This window comes from Macaca fascicularis, chromosome 2 (genome assembly GCF_037993035.2).
Source record: "Macaca fascicularis isolate 582-1 chromosome 2, T2T-MFA8v1.1".
Classification (NCBI taxonomy): domain Eukaryota; kingdom Metazoa; phylum Chordata; class Mammalia; order Primates; family Cercopithecidae; genus Macaca; species Macaca fascicularis.
The window spans coordinates 105,819,992-105,832,921 of record NC_088376.1 but is presented as its reverse complement, the minus strand read 5'-3'; the positions used below and the strand labels follow the sequence as shown (position 1 = coordinate 105,832,921).

General features: G+C 48.8%; 1 protein-coding gene across 1 annotated transcript in view; it reads right to left on the bottom strand.

Moving 5' to 3' along the window:
* Positions 1–11,544, bottom strand: part of GASK1A (golgi associated kinase 1A) — an 83,986-nt gene extending 72,442 nt beyond the window's left edge. Inside the window, exon 1 of the mRNA XM_005546805.4 lies at positions 11,236–11,544. Coding sequence (XP_005546862.3) covers positions 11,236–11,238 — 3 coding nt within the window. The 5' untranslated portion in view covers positions 11,239–11,544. The remainder of the gene's footprint in view (positions 1–11,235) is intronic.
* Positions 11,545–12,930: the final 1,386 nt, after the last annotated feature.

The window sequence follows — 12,930 nt, the reverse complement described above, 5'->3', positions numbered from 1 at the left end:
GCCTGGGCAACAAAGTGAGACCTTGTCTCTACTAAAAATAAGAAAGAAAAAAAGAAAGCAGGAAAAGGAGACTTACAGAAGAGAAGTCCCCAGGAGACTCCCAAGACCTCAGACGACATCCTTACAGGAACTTTCCCCAGCCAGTGGCCTGGCCTGGCCCCCACCCCCACTGCTTCCACCTAGACAGATCCAAGAGACTTCAGGGGTCCCCAGACCTCCTCCCAACCAGCTAGGGTGAAAAGAGTGAGATAACCGCACCCATCATTTGCTTACTTGTCCATAGTCGCGCCAGGCACAGGCCTCAAGCTCATTCAGGTTTGGGTCCAGCCCCTTACCCCACCATTTCCCAGCCACAAGAGCTCAGGCAAAGCATTTGGTTCCTCTGAGCCTTAGTTTCCTCAGTAATAAAAAAGAGTGACACCTAGCTGACAGAGCAACACACCTGGCCCGCAGAACAACATGCCTGGAACATAGAACAACACTGCCAGGACTCAGAACATCACACCTGGGACTCTCAGAACATCACACTGGGACTCAGAGCTTCACACCTGGGATGCAGTCGACGCACTGTCATTAAGTAGGCAAGTAGGCTGGCCCCCATCCTCCCCAAGACTCGGAATTCCTGAGGGGCCAGGGTATAAGGCATGCTCATTCTCATCTCAATGCTCAAATGGAGGCTGGGCACATGGCAGGCAGATGCCGCTCTGATAAACAAACTTCGTAAATGTGGGTTTCCTTTGTCCTCCCTTCCTCCACCACAGACAACCACCGCTGCTGTCCCAGAAGCAGGCAGGGCAGTACTCTGAGAAGTTCGTTGGGAGTTATCCCCAAGGGTGTATGCATAGGGACCTCTTTTTTTTTTTTTGAGATGGGGTCTCACTCTGTCACCCAGGCTGGAGTGTAGTGGCATGATCATAGCTCACTGCACCCTCCACCTCCTGGGCCCAAGCAATCCTCCCACCTCAGCCTCTTAAGTAGCTGGGACTACAGGCATGCACCTTTTTAACTTTTTGTAGAGATAGGGTCTCCCTATGTTGCCCAGGCTGGTCTTGAACTCCTGAACTCAAGGGATCCTCCCTCCTCAGCCTCTCAAAGTGCTGGGATTACAAGCATGAGCCAACACAACAACAACACATGTGTTGTTGTTGGCTCAACAACACAAGAGCCAAGCACAGGGACTCTTGACCATGCAGACCTCCCAGCAGGTCCATCTGTCTATGCTGTGAGTCTAAGGCTGGGAACACCACACAGAGACTCCTCCAAAGAGACCCAAAAGCAGGTAGGATTTTCCACAATAAGCAGGTATTGCTCTTACAATTTACAAAAGACAGAGATAAAACAAGAGAGTTGCAAAACCCTATCAGGCCCAAAAGGAAAATCGAGGAAAACGTTCCCCTATGATCAGGTCAGGAAGAGAAGCAGTGACAATATGCAAAAGAACAAGTTTCTAAGAATCTTACCTCAACTATACATTCACCAAAAAGAAAGATCAATGGCATTCTGAACCCTAAAAGGGAAGTCCAGACAGACAGAATGGGGCGCCTAGAAGAAAGAGATTGCACAGACCCGGAGACAGAAAGCAAACGTGAGGACCCGCCCCATCCATTAATGCGCCTTTTCCCAGGCTCTGTAGGAAACGTGTTCCTTGCTCCTCCCTGCAACCCTCTCCCCCTACCAACGTCTCCCCCTTTCCTTCCACCTGGCCAGTAAGAGTTATCACATTATCCCTGGGCTGCAGTTCATTCATCTCCTTTGTAGATAAGAATGAAAGGGACTGCGGCTTCTGCACTTTTTGAAATTACGCCCCTCTAATGTTACGGGTTGGCTGTATTTGGGTCTTCCCTTCCCATCTCAAAGATACCACCAAGCATTTAAAAACACTACAGTTACTTTGCCAGAATATCTTGAGAATTTCCTAGTGCCCAGTGCATTGGAAGTCAACTCACAACACTGCTGCAAAGCCAGTCTAGCTAGAAGCAAGACTGGTCAGTGGAACCACTGGGTTTGTCCTGCTGATAATGCCTCCCCCAGCAGGAGCACAGAGCTGACATTAGGGACAGCCCTGGAGCATGTGAAGCACAGAGAGGCAGTGGCAGTCAGCCCTCAGTCCATCCAGGCCAGCAGAAAACAGCACTGCTCTGCCAAAGGGCAACAACATTGACGAAAGCCAGTTCAGAAGAGTGTGCTCCACGCAGTCCAGGAGCCCCGCTGCATGGCACGCTCACAAGCTGAAAGGGGCGCCTGCCTGGCTCAGAACCATGCCTAGACGTGAAGGGTTCTCCACAGAGCTGGTCTCGTTTGTCTCTGTGCCTCACTCTCTTCATCTCACATCCCTGTGTCTCTGGCTCTGACTCTTCTCGTTTTTCCCTCCCTTTCTCTCTTCTACTCTTATCCCCTCTGCTGTCTCTGACCAGTTCTTTGGCTGATGGCATTTCTGGAAAAATCCCTACCCAATTTGGCTCTTACAGAACCATGAACCTGCTTCCCCAAGATGGGAGGATTTGAATCCTCCAGCTGGTTCTGAAGAGGCTGTTTGCTCATTGCAAGCAAACACCCTCAAAAGCCAAACAAAAACTGCCCACAAGTAAACAGCATGTGATACAGCCCCTTCCCGCGGCCACTTAGCAGAAATCCAAGCCCATGGCAGGTGGAGAAGTTGGGCTAGGAAGGATGCAGCGGCCACAGCCCCTACCCACTCTCCAGCAGTGGTGGTCAGCTGGGTTGGAGGCCAGAAGGAAGGGAGCCAGGTGTCTATACCGGCTGCAGGAGAGCATCAGGGACCACAGGCAAGGTGGCTTGGGGGACATAAATAAACCTATACACACAATTATCACTGGAATTCTCTCTATCCTACCCCCGATCCCTTTTTTTTTTTTTTTTTTTTTTTTTTTGAGCTAGAGTCTCGCTCTGTCACCAAGGCTAGAGTGCAGTGGCTCAATCTCAGCTCACTGCAGCCTCTGCCTCCTGGATTCAAGCAACTCTCCTGCCTCAGCCTCCCGAGTAGCTGGGACTACAGGCACATGCCACCATGCCCAGCTAATTTTTGTATTTTTAGTAGATACGAGGTTTCACCATGTTGGCCAGGCTGGTCTCAAACTCCTGGCCTCAGGTAATCCGTCTGCCTCAGCCTTCCAAAGTGCTGGGATTACAGGTGTGAGCCACCACACCCAGCCTCTCTCTATCCTACTCTTGTGATTATCAAGGCAATATGTACAAAATCAGTTCAAAGGCTTAAAGAAGAAGTATCAACATTTCACCATTGCTTTTAAGAATATAACATAAGTGATTTTATAGAACTAAAATGATTAGTATCATTGTTAAGTGACTTCTATATATGATCATTTGGTGGGATATGATGCAGTTTCTCTTCAAATAATCTGATCAATCTTTTATTCTGTAATTCATAGTACCCACTCCCCACCCCCCGCTTTTTTCTCCTTTTTTTTCCTTTTTGCCTTTGTTAGATGCCCAGGCACGCCACAGTACCAGGCGTTATCAGTACCAGCTCGCGTTCCTTTCCTTATTTGGAAAGAGGACTTACTTTCTAGCTCATTACAGACACCCCCTTCCCCTTCCTCTCCACTTTCTTTTACGTGCCCACCCTATCTAAAAAAAATCAAATGTTTAGCCAACCAGGATTAGTTTAGATTGTATGACCCGACCCTGGCCAATGAGGAAAGGGTATAGGGGCAGGACTAGTGTCAGGAATAAAGGCTCTCGTGCCCCTTTGTTCAGGTGTGCTCTCATGGTAACTGGCCAAGGAGGAAACCCTCTGCACAGAAGTAAAATTGCTTTGTTAAGAATCTTTTGTTTGCATCTTCAATTTCCTTAGGATTTGAGCATTATTCCTAACAATTTCTAAGTGTGACTAGAAAAGAAACACCAAAAGCTAAATTTAAATAAAAATGAAGAGAAAGGAGGAAGGCTGACAGAGACCCATATATCCAGATGCCTGAACAAGAACCTGGAGTCACTCCTGACCTGCTCTCAGCCTCCACATCTGAGATTACCAAGGGCTGGAGGTTCTCCTGCCCAAACATCCTCCTACCTGCTCCTCCAGCCTGCTACAGAATCCATACCTCCATCCTGGCCCCCTGGATCACACTCCTTCTTCTCAGTCCCCAAAACTGCTCTCCAAAATGCAAACGCAACCCCACCTCTCCAAGCTCAAAAGCCCTTCCATTGTCCCCTCTGCCCTAGGGACAATAACACAAACCCCTAGCTGGGTGGGGAAAGCACCCACATCCAAGAGCCAGGACCTGGCCCCAGTCCCATCTCCAGGAAGTTCCCCTGTGGTCCCAGCCCAGCTCCTTCCCAGCCAACTTTTAACAGCTCATTTTTGCCTCCAGGGGTTTTGCACGTGCTGTTCCTTCTGCTAGAATGCCTTTCCCTCTTCTTTTTGTTATATATATTTTTTAACTTACATACAGTAAAACTGAAACTTTTCTGTATCATTCTATGAGTTTTAACACATGTATTAGATATGCATGTCCACCACCACAGTCAGGACACAACACTTCCATCACTCCAGAATTCTCCTTTGTGCTGCCCCTTTATAATCACAGCCTCTCCACCCCTAACCCCTGCAACTGCTGATCTGTTTTCCATCCCTATAGTTTTGCCCTTTCTAGAATGTCATATAAAAGGAATACCACAGTATGTAACCCTGTAGGATTGGATTCTCCCACTCAGCATAATGCCTTTGACATCCCTCCACATTGTTGCATGGATCTATGGTTCTTTTCTATTGCTGAGGAGCAGTCCACCGTATGGACATACCACAGTTTATCCAATCTACAGCTGAGTGACATTTGGGTTGTTTCCAGTTTGGGGCAATTATAAATAAAGCTATTAGAAACATTTGCATCAGCTATTATAAACATTATAAACATATAAACAAAGCTATTATAAGTATAAACATTGTTTATTTGTAGACATGTGTTTTCATTCCTCCTGCATAAATACACAGGAATGGGATTGTTGGGATATATGGTAAGTGTATGTTTAACTTTTTATGAAAAACTAACAAACTGCTTTCTACTGTTTCCCACTTTCATGTAGGAGAGTTCCTGTTGCTGGCATCCTGACCAGTACTTGAGGTTGTCAGGGTTTCACTTTTTAACTATTCTAACAGATGTACAGTGGCTTCTCCTTTCTTCCCTTGACAGAATCCAGATCCTCCTCAGATACTCCCTGTCCTGGAGCCTCCCTCTGCCCCACTCACTCCTCAGGTTGGGTCTATCCTTTCTCTATATCTTCAGCACAACTTTTGGCCTACAGGGCTGAAGCATTTCTTTGTGCTTCCCTCTCCCCTGAACCTACCACCTACCACCTGCCCCCCCCCACCTCTGCCCACACACACACACACACACACGTACGCACAGGCAGCCTCAATAGACTGTGTACTCCTCAGAGGCAGAGTATGTGTTTTTGATTTTTCTGTTTTCTGCCCTGCACAATGTCTGGCTTAAAGAAGACACTTTCTAAATGAATTGATGAATGAATGAATGACAAGGCGGCAGGGAGACAGAGGGAGCATTAACACACATCTACACATTGAACGTGAATCCTCCTTTTGTGGCCTTCTTGATATGCCACTCAGGAATTCCAAAGCCACTTGGGAGCAAGACTCAGCCCTTGCCCATGGAGACACTCATTCCTTCAGAGCTCATGAAGGCCTAGAGATCAGAGTGAGGCCCCTATAACCGAGTACCCCCATTTGTCTAAGACAAAGAGAATAAATTTTTAAAAATTATTTCTTCTCTCTTTCTTCTTTTTCCCTCAATCCTTGCTTCCTACTTAGCTCTTTAGAAATGCAGTTAGAAGCTCTACCTTCCCTTCACTAAACACTCCCTACATGAAAAGCTTATCTAACTATGTGCTTACTTAGAAGCTCCAGAGCCTGAGCTACCTTCCACCAGGAGCTTGCCTCGAGAGATAACAGTCAATTTACAACCTAAATTATGCCCACTCCAAAACTCTCTCCCACCTGCAGAGTATCTCAAGACAACGACGACCTTACAACCTAGATCTGCCTGTGATGGTGCTAGCTCAACTCCCTGGTAGATAAGGCACCCAAGCAAGTCATGGAGACCCCCACCTGCTTGCTCACTCCCCTGCATGCCATTCATGCCGAGTATCCCTTTAAAGGACCCTGCTTTCTGCTCTAAAGCAAAGCAGTATCCTTAAAGGCAGGAGCCTGTACCTCTTCCTCTAGGCTAAGCTTTAGAATACAGTCACTTTCTTTATACCAGACCTCACTCTGGTTAATTGGACTCTACAAGTGGTGAGTGACTGAATCTGCATTTCGGTTACACTCCTGCTGTTTCCTCACCCTTCACATCAGCCCTCATCCTGCTTCCCTTCCACTCTTGACCTCCTTGACCCCAGGATTCACCAGATGCTATCATAAAGACTTTCCATCTTCCACTCAGCTGGACTCTGGGGAATAGGATCAGATCCCAGGCCACTCCCAGGAGTATGTGTGCATGCGTGAGTGTGTGTGCGCGTGCACGTGTGTATGAGTATGTGTGTGATGTGTGAGAGTGAGTGTGTGTGTGTGTGTGTCTGAGAGAGAGAGAGAGAGATAGGAAGTGAAATCCACATAAAGAAGGGCGTCCTGGGGTTTTCCAACAATCATGTCTCCCTCTCATTCTCACTCTCAGGCCAAGTGGTCCTTCACACGCAGTCCTGTGCAGACACATCCAGAAAATGAAGGGATCACGTCCTAAACTCCCTAGGCGGAAACATTTTAGCAGTCACATCACAAGATGATCCAAGCAAAGACAGCCCCAGGTGACTCACAGCAACCATGCCTCAAAGAAAACTGATGCACTCTGTTTCTCTACTAGTACCTTAGGTGGGAGCGGATACTGGGCCTCCCAGACCTACTTGGAGGGATTTGTCAGCATCTTTGAGGCCAAGCTGAAGCATGTTTCTCTCACTAGTCCCTAAAACAACTAAGGAACTCATTTCTTTGTGAGACCTGTTCCCACCATCCCCTACATCCCTGTTTTTTGGACCAACCCCTGTTTGGTATGGTTGGGGCCAGTGGATGGTTTAAAACACTCTGCTCCCTGCCCAGCCCTGCACAAAGCCTGGGTTAGGTATGCAGCAGGAGCTACAAGTAAGGGCTGTACCCCAGAAGGGAGAGGGGATCAAATTTCCCACAGGCTCCATGGGCTGCATTTCAAAGTTCCAGTACCAGTTTAACCTCTTCTTCAGCTGAGCCTGATAACTTTTAGGACTCATTCAGTGCAGAGGGACTCAATGAGGGGACCCCAGCATTAGACTCCAAGGGCCTGCGGCTGTTCGGGGAGCTACATTCTCATCCAGTCAGCAACACTGTGCAAGGAGGTGCGTGGGAGACTGGACAAACATCTGCAGGCTGGGTTTTCCTGCCTGATGGGAAGATGGACTTAAAAGAAGCAAGAAAACTACTTGAGGATAAATTCCGTCTATACTAGATCCTTACTTAGAGAAGAGTTCCACAAGCATCCCTTTGACTGGTATTGAATGAAAGGCGCCTGTGACTTCCTTACCATTTGTTTTAGACCCTAACAAAAAGCAAACCTATTTTTGTGGGTCTTTTGTAAAGCCCCCAATCTTACAGCACCTTTGAGACACCAAGTGTTTTCACCTCCATGACTCCATTTGCTCCTCACAATGACTCCTTTTACAGATAAGGGGCTGAGGTTCAGAGCAAGGCAGCACTTACCCAGAGCCACACGGTAACCTAGCCCAGCACAAACCCCATTCTGACTGCAAACCCTGGGCCTTTCCTCTGCCACTCCAAGCCACACCACATCCAAGTCTATGATGGGGCTGTAGTGCCTGTGACAGGACCTGCATAGGGAGTGGAGGGGGACCTGGGCCCTAGGAGACCTGGGCCCTAGCCCGGCTTTAAGTGACCCTAAAGAGGCCACATCCCTTTTCCAGCCTCAGCTCCTCCTCCTCTGAGTCTTAACCTCCAGGGATTTTAGCTCTTGGTTCTCCCAAGGAGGACTGGCCCGTGTGGGCTCCCCTGGGACTCCCTTTCCTCCACTGCTGCCTGCCTGATGACCTGCCCACAGCACAGAGTGAAGACAGGCAAGAGGAAACTCCTCCCACAGCACGCTGGGCCCTGGGAGGGTAGTTACAGTAAAAGCTTGGATAGAGAAAGAGGCCGGAGCAATTCGTTCTTATGAATTTGTCTGATTTCCACTTAGCTGGGCACTCAGGTCCTCATTTCCATGGATAATGAGAAGGTGGCCACATGCCACTGAAATCAGCCCCAATCCTGAAGTGACCTAAATGTCCACAAACAGGGAGACGATTATCAAAATCATCGTACTGAGCATTAAATGTACAGTTATGAAAGATTTTTCTAGAGATGTAGACATGGAAACATGTTTTGATATAAACTGAAGTAAAACAAATCAGACTGCAAAACTGCATGTGTGGTGAAATCTCAGCTCTTTAAAATAATACTCAAAGAGAATAGGAAATATGCCAAAATGATAATCGTGGTTCCTGTAGAAGTTGTATATTTTTTCTCAAAAATCAGGAGGAAAACATTTTTTAATTGGCAGTAATAGTTTCAACTTTCTCTATCAATATTTTTTCTTTTTTAATTTTTAACCTAACACATATACATCTGATTCTATCAATATTTTTCATCAAGTACAGAGTCCTTGGCAAACACCAAACCTCCCACCACCATCGCAAGGAAAGAAACTGACAAGTGCTCCAATCTTAGCTTTAGAAAAATACATACCAAGCCACGACCCCTGACCCCGCAGGATGATCAAAAATGCCCCCACAGATATTGCAGCTCAATTCTCTTTTCTTTCTTTTTTTCGTTTTCCAAAAAGACATTTAAGGATTCTAGGCTTTTATTTGTGTACTTCTAACCCAGAGTTTCCCATCATACGTACCTCAGACCAATAACAGGATGGCATTAGGGAATTACTGAATAAAGGATACCGTATTCAAACAAGCTGGGCAAGTTCAAATCTCAGTGTAATGAATTAAAAGAGGATACTCTACGGAAGGACCCTCAAAGAGATATAGCATATGATATATGCGATATCATATAATGGGAAATGACATAGCATCTATCATTTCCCAAAAACTATTTTAGGACTATCTCAAGGAATGACCACTCTATGGACATAAGGATATCTTGGGAAGTGCAGCTTTGAGCCCCAGTTTTCCCCCATTCTCTCAGCCTTCTTGCCCTGTGGTTCTCAGCCCTGGCTGCACACTGGGCTCACCTGCAGAGCCTGAAAACATCCCTTGGTCTGGGTCTCATCTGGATTTGGGCTGGGGGATGGGGGCAGCCTGAGTCAGGGCTGAGAACCATTTCTTCCCCACACCTTTTTAGTTGTTCATGCTAAGCATAGCTCAACACTAGAATTGAGATCCAATCTCAAAGTTATTCACATATCACCCATTTTTGGAGCTAAATGGCACCTTGAATAACATCTAGTCCAATCTCTCATTTTACAGAAGAGGAAACTAAGATCCTCAAAGGATTCCTAGCCCCCTGTCTCCTCCCATGTGGCTTCCAGCCAGTGCCACGCTGCCCTGTGGCCTCTGGACCTCAGGAGCCTTCATTCAGAGGGAGAAACAAAGGAGAGCCTTCAGATCTCCAAGGCCATTTCACTGCCAGAGGATGCCCCCAGGCCCCTCTCTCTGCAAGTGAACACTGAGACTACGAAATGTTGACACAAGTCCTCTTCCTAACACAATACCAGAACCCAGAGCCAGGGACATGAAACGGGGAAGCGGCACTGACTCGCAGAACTGGAAGCTTGCACTGGCAGTGGGGCAAACACACCAATGTTCCCCTAGGCAGCCTGAGCAGAAGGCAGGTACCATCTCTCCTCCAGGCACTCTGCTTCAGCCGCAGACCACAGAGCCTCTGCTACATCTGCCTTTAAAGCCAGGAGACTCCAGCACATGCTAATGCCCCTCAGAGTGGATGGCTGTGGCCTCAGTTCTGGCAACACTCTTGCTCTTAAACAGGGAATTTGTAATAGGATATCTCCACTCTTTTCGTTTCACATCTGTACCCCCAATTATTCCCCCTTTTGAAGCTTAAGATTCCACCATTTCCTTCTCTTAGCAGCTTTGAGAAAAAACCTGAAGCTGGATAGGTGTTAGGAGGGGTGAAACATACACACACCCCTGGCCTCAAAGGTACCCTTCCTGAGCCCCCAGCGCCTGATGACCAGCCCTCCACCTCTGCTCCAGCCACCTGCCAGGCCTCCCTGCACGCAAAGGAGCTGTTCTCTCAGAGACCCTCCATCCTACAGCGCAGTCTCTAGACAGCCTTCTAAACTCCAGGCCCAGCGAAACTCCCCACGAAGCATCTCCGGTGGGGTTCCAACCTGCCCTCTGTGAGCTTGGAAGGGAAGGAAAGAGGCGAGAGGGCACGGAAGCAGACAGGGGAGCCTGGTGAACTGCAGGAGCCCAGTTGGGGTTGCAGGGGTTTTCTGCTGCAAGAGAAGCAGAGCAACTAACCAGTGGCCGGGCCTGAGGGACGCCCCTTTCCTGGGGTTGCATGTGTCCTTTAGCTAAGCCGCCTGGGCCATATTCTCAATGGGTTTTTCTTTTCTGCCTGTTAGTGTCTGTGAGGTTGATCAATGGAAGGACCACGTCCACAAGACCCTGGTTTCATCGTGACATTCCAGACTCACCAGTGCTTCCACAACTGCCCGATAGTCCTCCTGTCGGGGAGGTAGAGGGAGGCGGATTGGAACCTTACTAAAGCCAATTTAACTCAATAGTAATAAAAGTTAGGATATTATTTTTAATGTCAATACATAGCTAAATTAGAAAAGATAGTACATAATCACATAAATTTTGGAGAGTATTAAAATGACTTCAAAAGCTTCTCATCAGAGGCTGCCGTGGGTTCCCCAGGGAATGCTCCCCTCTCCCTGCCCTGTGGATTGCATGAAGATTGTGCAGAGTTGCGAGTGGGTTACGGTTCGGTTAAGGTGTGAGGATCCGTAATAAAAGCCCCCTTACTACCGTCCGCCCCGCCAAGAGCGGCAGTAGAGCCCATTGCCCCCAGTTCTGGTGCAGAAATGAAAGCCGCCGCCGCCCCATGCAAATTTCGGGGAACAACTCCAGCCTCGGGAGGCCGCGCAGGCTGCGCGCGCCCAGGGCCGCTGCGCGCTGCCAGCAGCCACCTGTCCGGGTGATCGCCCCACCCTCTGCTTGCGCGTTCCTTCCCGCGAGTCCTACCATGTCCCCGGCGGTGTCCTGGCCGGCTCCTCGACGCGCTCAGCCGGCTCGCAGACTCATCCCGCCTCCCCTTGGCCGCCCCCGGCGCCGTGGCTCGCCAGGCTCCACAGGATGCACGGCTACTCGGCTGGGGCGTGTTTCCCGGACTCAAGGTGCACACCTTTCCTGCAGCCAAGTGGCCCCGCGCCAACTCTCGGGAGATCGCTGCACGCCGGGATACTCCGCGGGTGGGGAATGCACGCCGGATCTACTGAGATCTGCGGGGATCTGCGGGAGCCTACCCGCAGCCGCGAGCCTCTGCGGTTTACTGGGGACGTTTGCAGAGTTTGCAAAGTCCCTGTCGCGCGTCCCGGCCCAGCCTCCCCATTCCCCCGAAAGCGCGGGGCGGGGGAGCTCCTTTCACAATAAAAGCCCTGCCGGGGGCTCGGCCAGCCGCAGTCTTCTGGAGTAGGGGCCCAGGTGCTAGGAAGGAAAGGTCCACGCCCTGCCTGCCCGCCTGCCAGGTGATGCGTCAAGGCTGGGCGGTGAGGGACGCCTCTAAGGTGTGAGGGTGCTCGGTGAGTTCACTGCAACTCGGCAATAGAGCTGAGTGTTGCCCAAACTGCTACCCTCTCCTGCCAAGCAGGACAAGTCTTTTTTTTTTTTTTTTTTTTTACTGTCGCTTGTCAAAAGGACAAGTCTTTTTTTACTGTCACTTCTTCGCTTTGTTTGGGTTCGGTCCCCAAGAGGATTTGGAAGGAAAATCCGTTGACCACTACATTAATTAACAATGAAGAGTTTTTGTCCTTGAGAACTAATCACTGTTAAAGTGACTGAAGTAAGTGGCTGATACCTCTCTGCTTTGGATGTACAGACAGTGCCTTTGTCACCTACTGCAGAGTCACCTACTGCCAACAGTGGAACAGTCAGAGCAAGACCTGAGAGTGTATCTGCTCCTCGTTGGGGAGTGTCCTGGGCTTGGGGGGTCTGTAGTCCCCAAATCAGGGCTAGCCCCACTATTCACAGCTGGGTGATCATCGACCAGTCCCCAGACGTCTTTATGACTTGTGTCCCCCAGTGGCCCAATGTTTGAACCCCAGGATTCTTAAGAGCCTGTAGGCAATAGATGGAGGTGAGGCAGACTCAGCAGTAGGGTGTCCTGAGAGAATTTGGGGGCCAGGCTGAAAAATTAGCCTCCAATATTGAAACTAACAGGAAGCATCATTAGTTAGACGAAGACAGGCATCTTCCCAGCAGTCATCTGCCCCAGAATGATTTGAGGTTGTCACTGATGGCAGTGCTTCTAAAAGGAAGCAAAGATCCAGAGGGTCCCCTTAAATTGTGTATGTGTGTATGGGCGGGAGGAAGAGATGAAGGGCAAGTATTGAGTCCTTAACATTCCAGATGCTTTCTGTACATTATTTCATTTAATCATCACAAACGATCCTAAAAGGAAAACTTTTGCAAATGAGGAAAGTCAGGATTAGGGAGGTGAAGTAACTCTCCTGAGACCAGATAGCCAGTAAACAGTTTAGCAAATCCAAGTCTATTTGCTAGAACATGAAACGAAGAGGAAGACTTAATACGGCAGAAACAGGAGGCAGGACGTAGCACTGCAAACTGCAGCTTGTCAGTGCATATGGAGTACTGAAAGGACAGAGAGTTTGAGCCCTGGTTGGGAAATGAGGGAAGAGGGAGAAGGACAGTACAAACCAT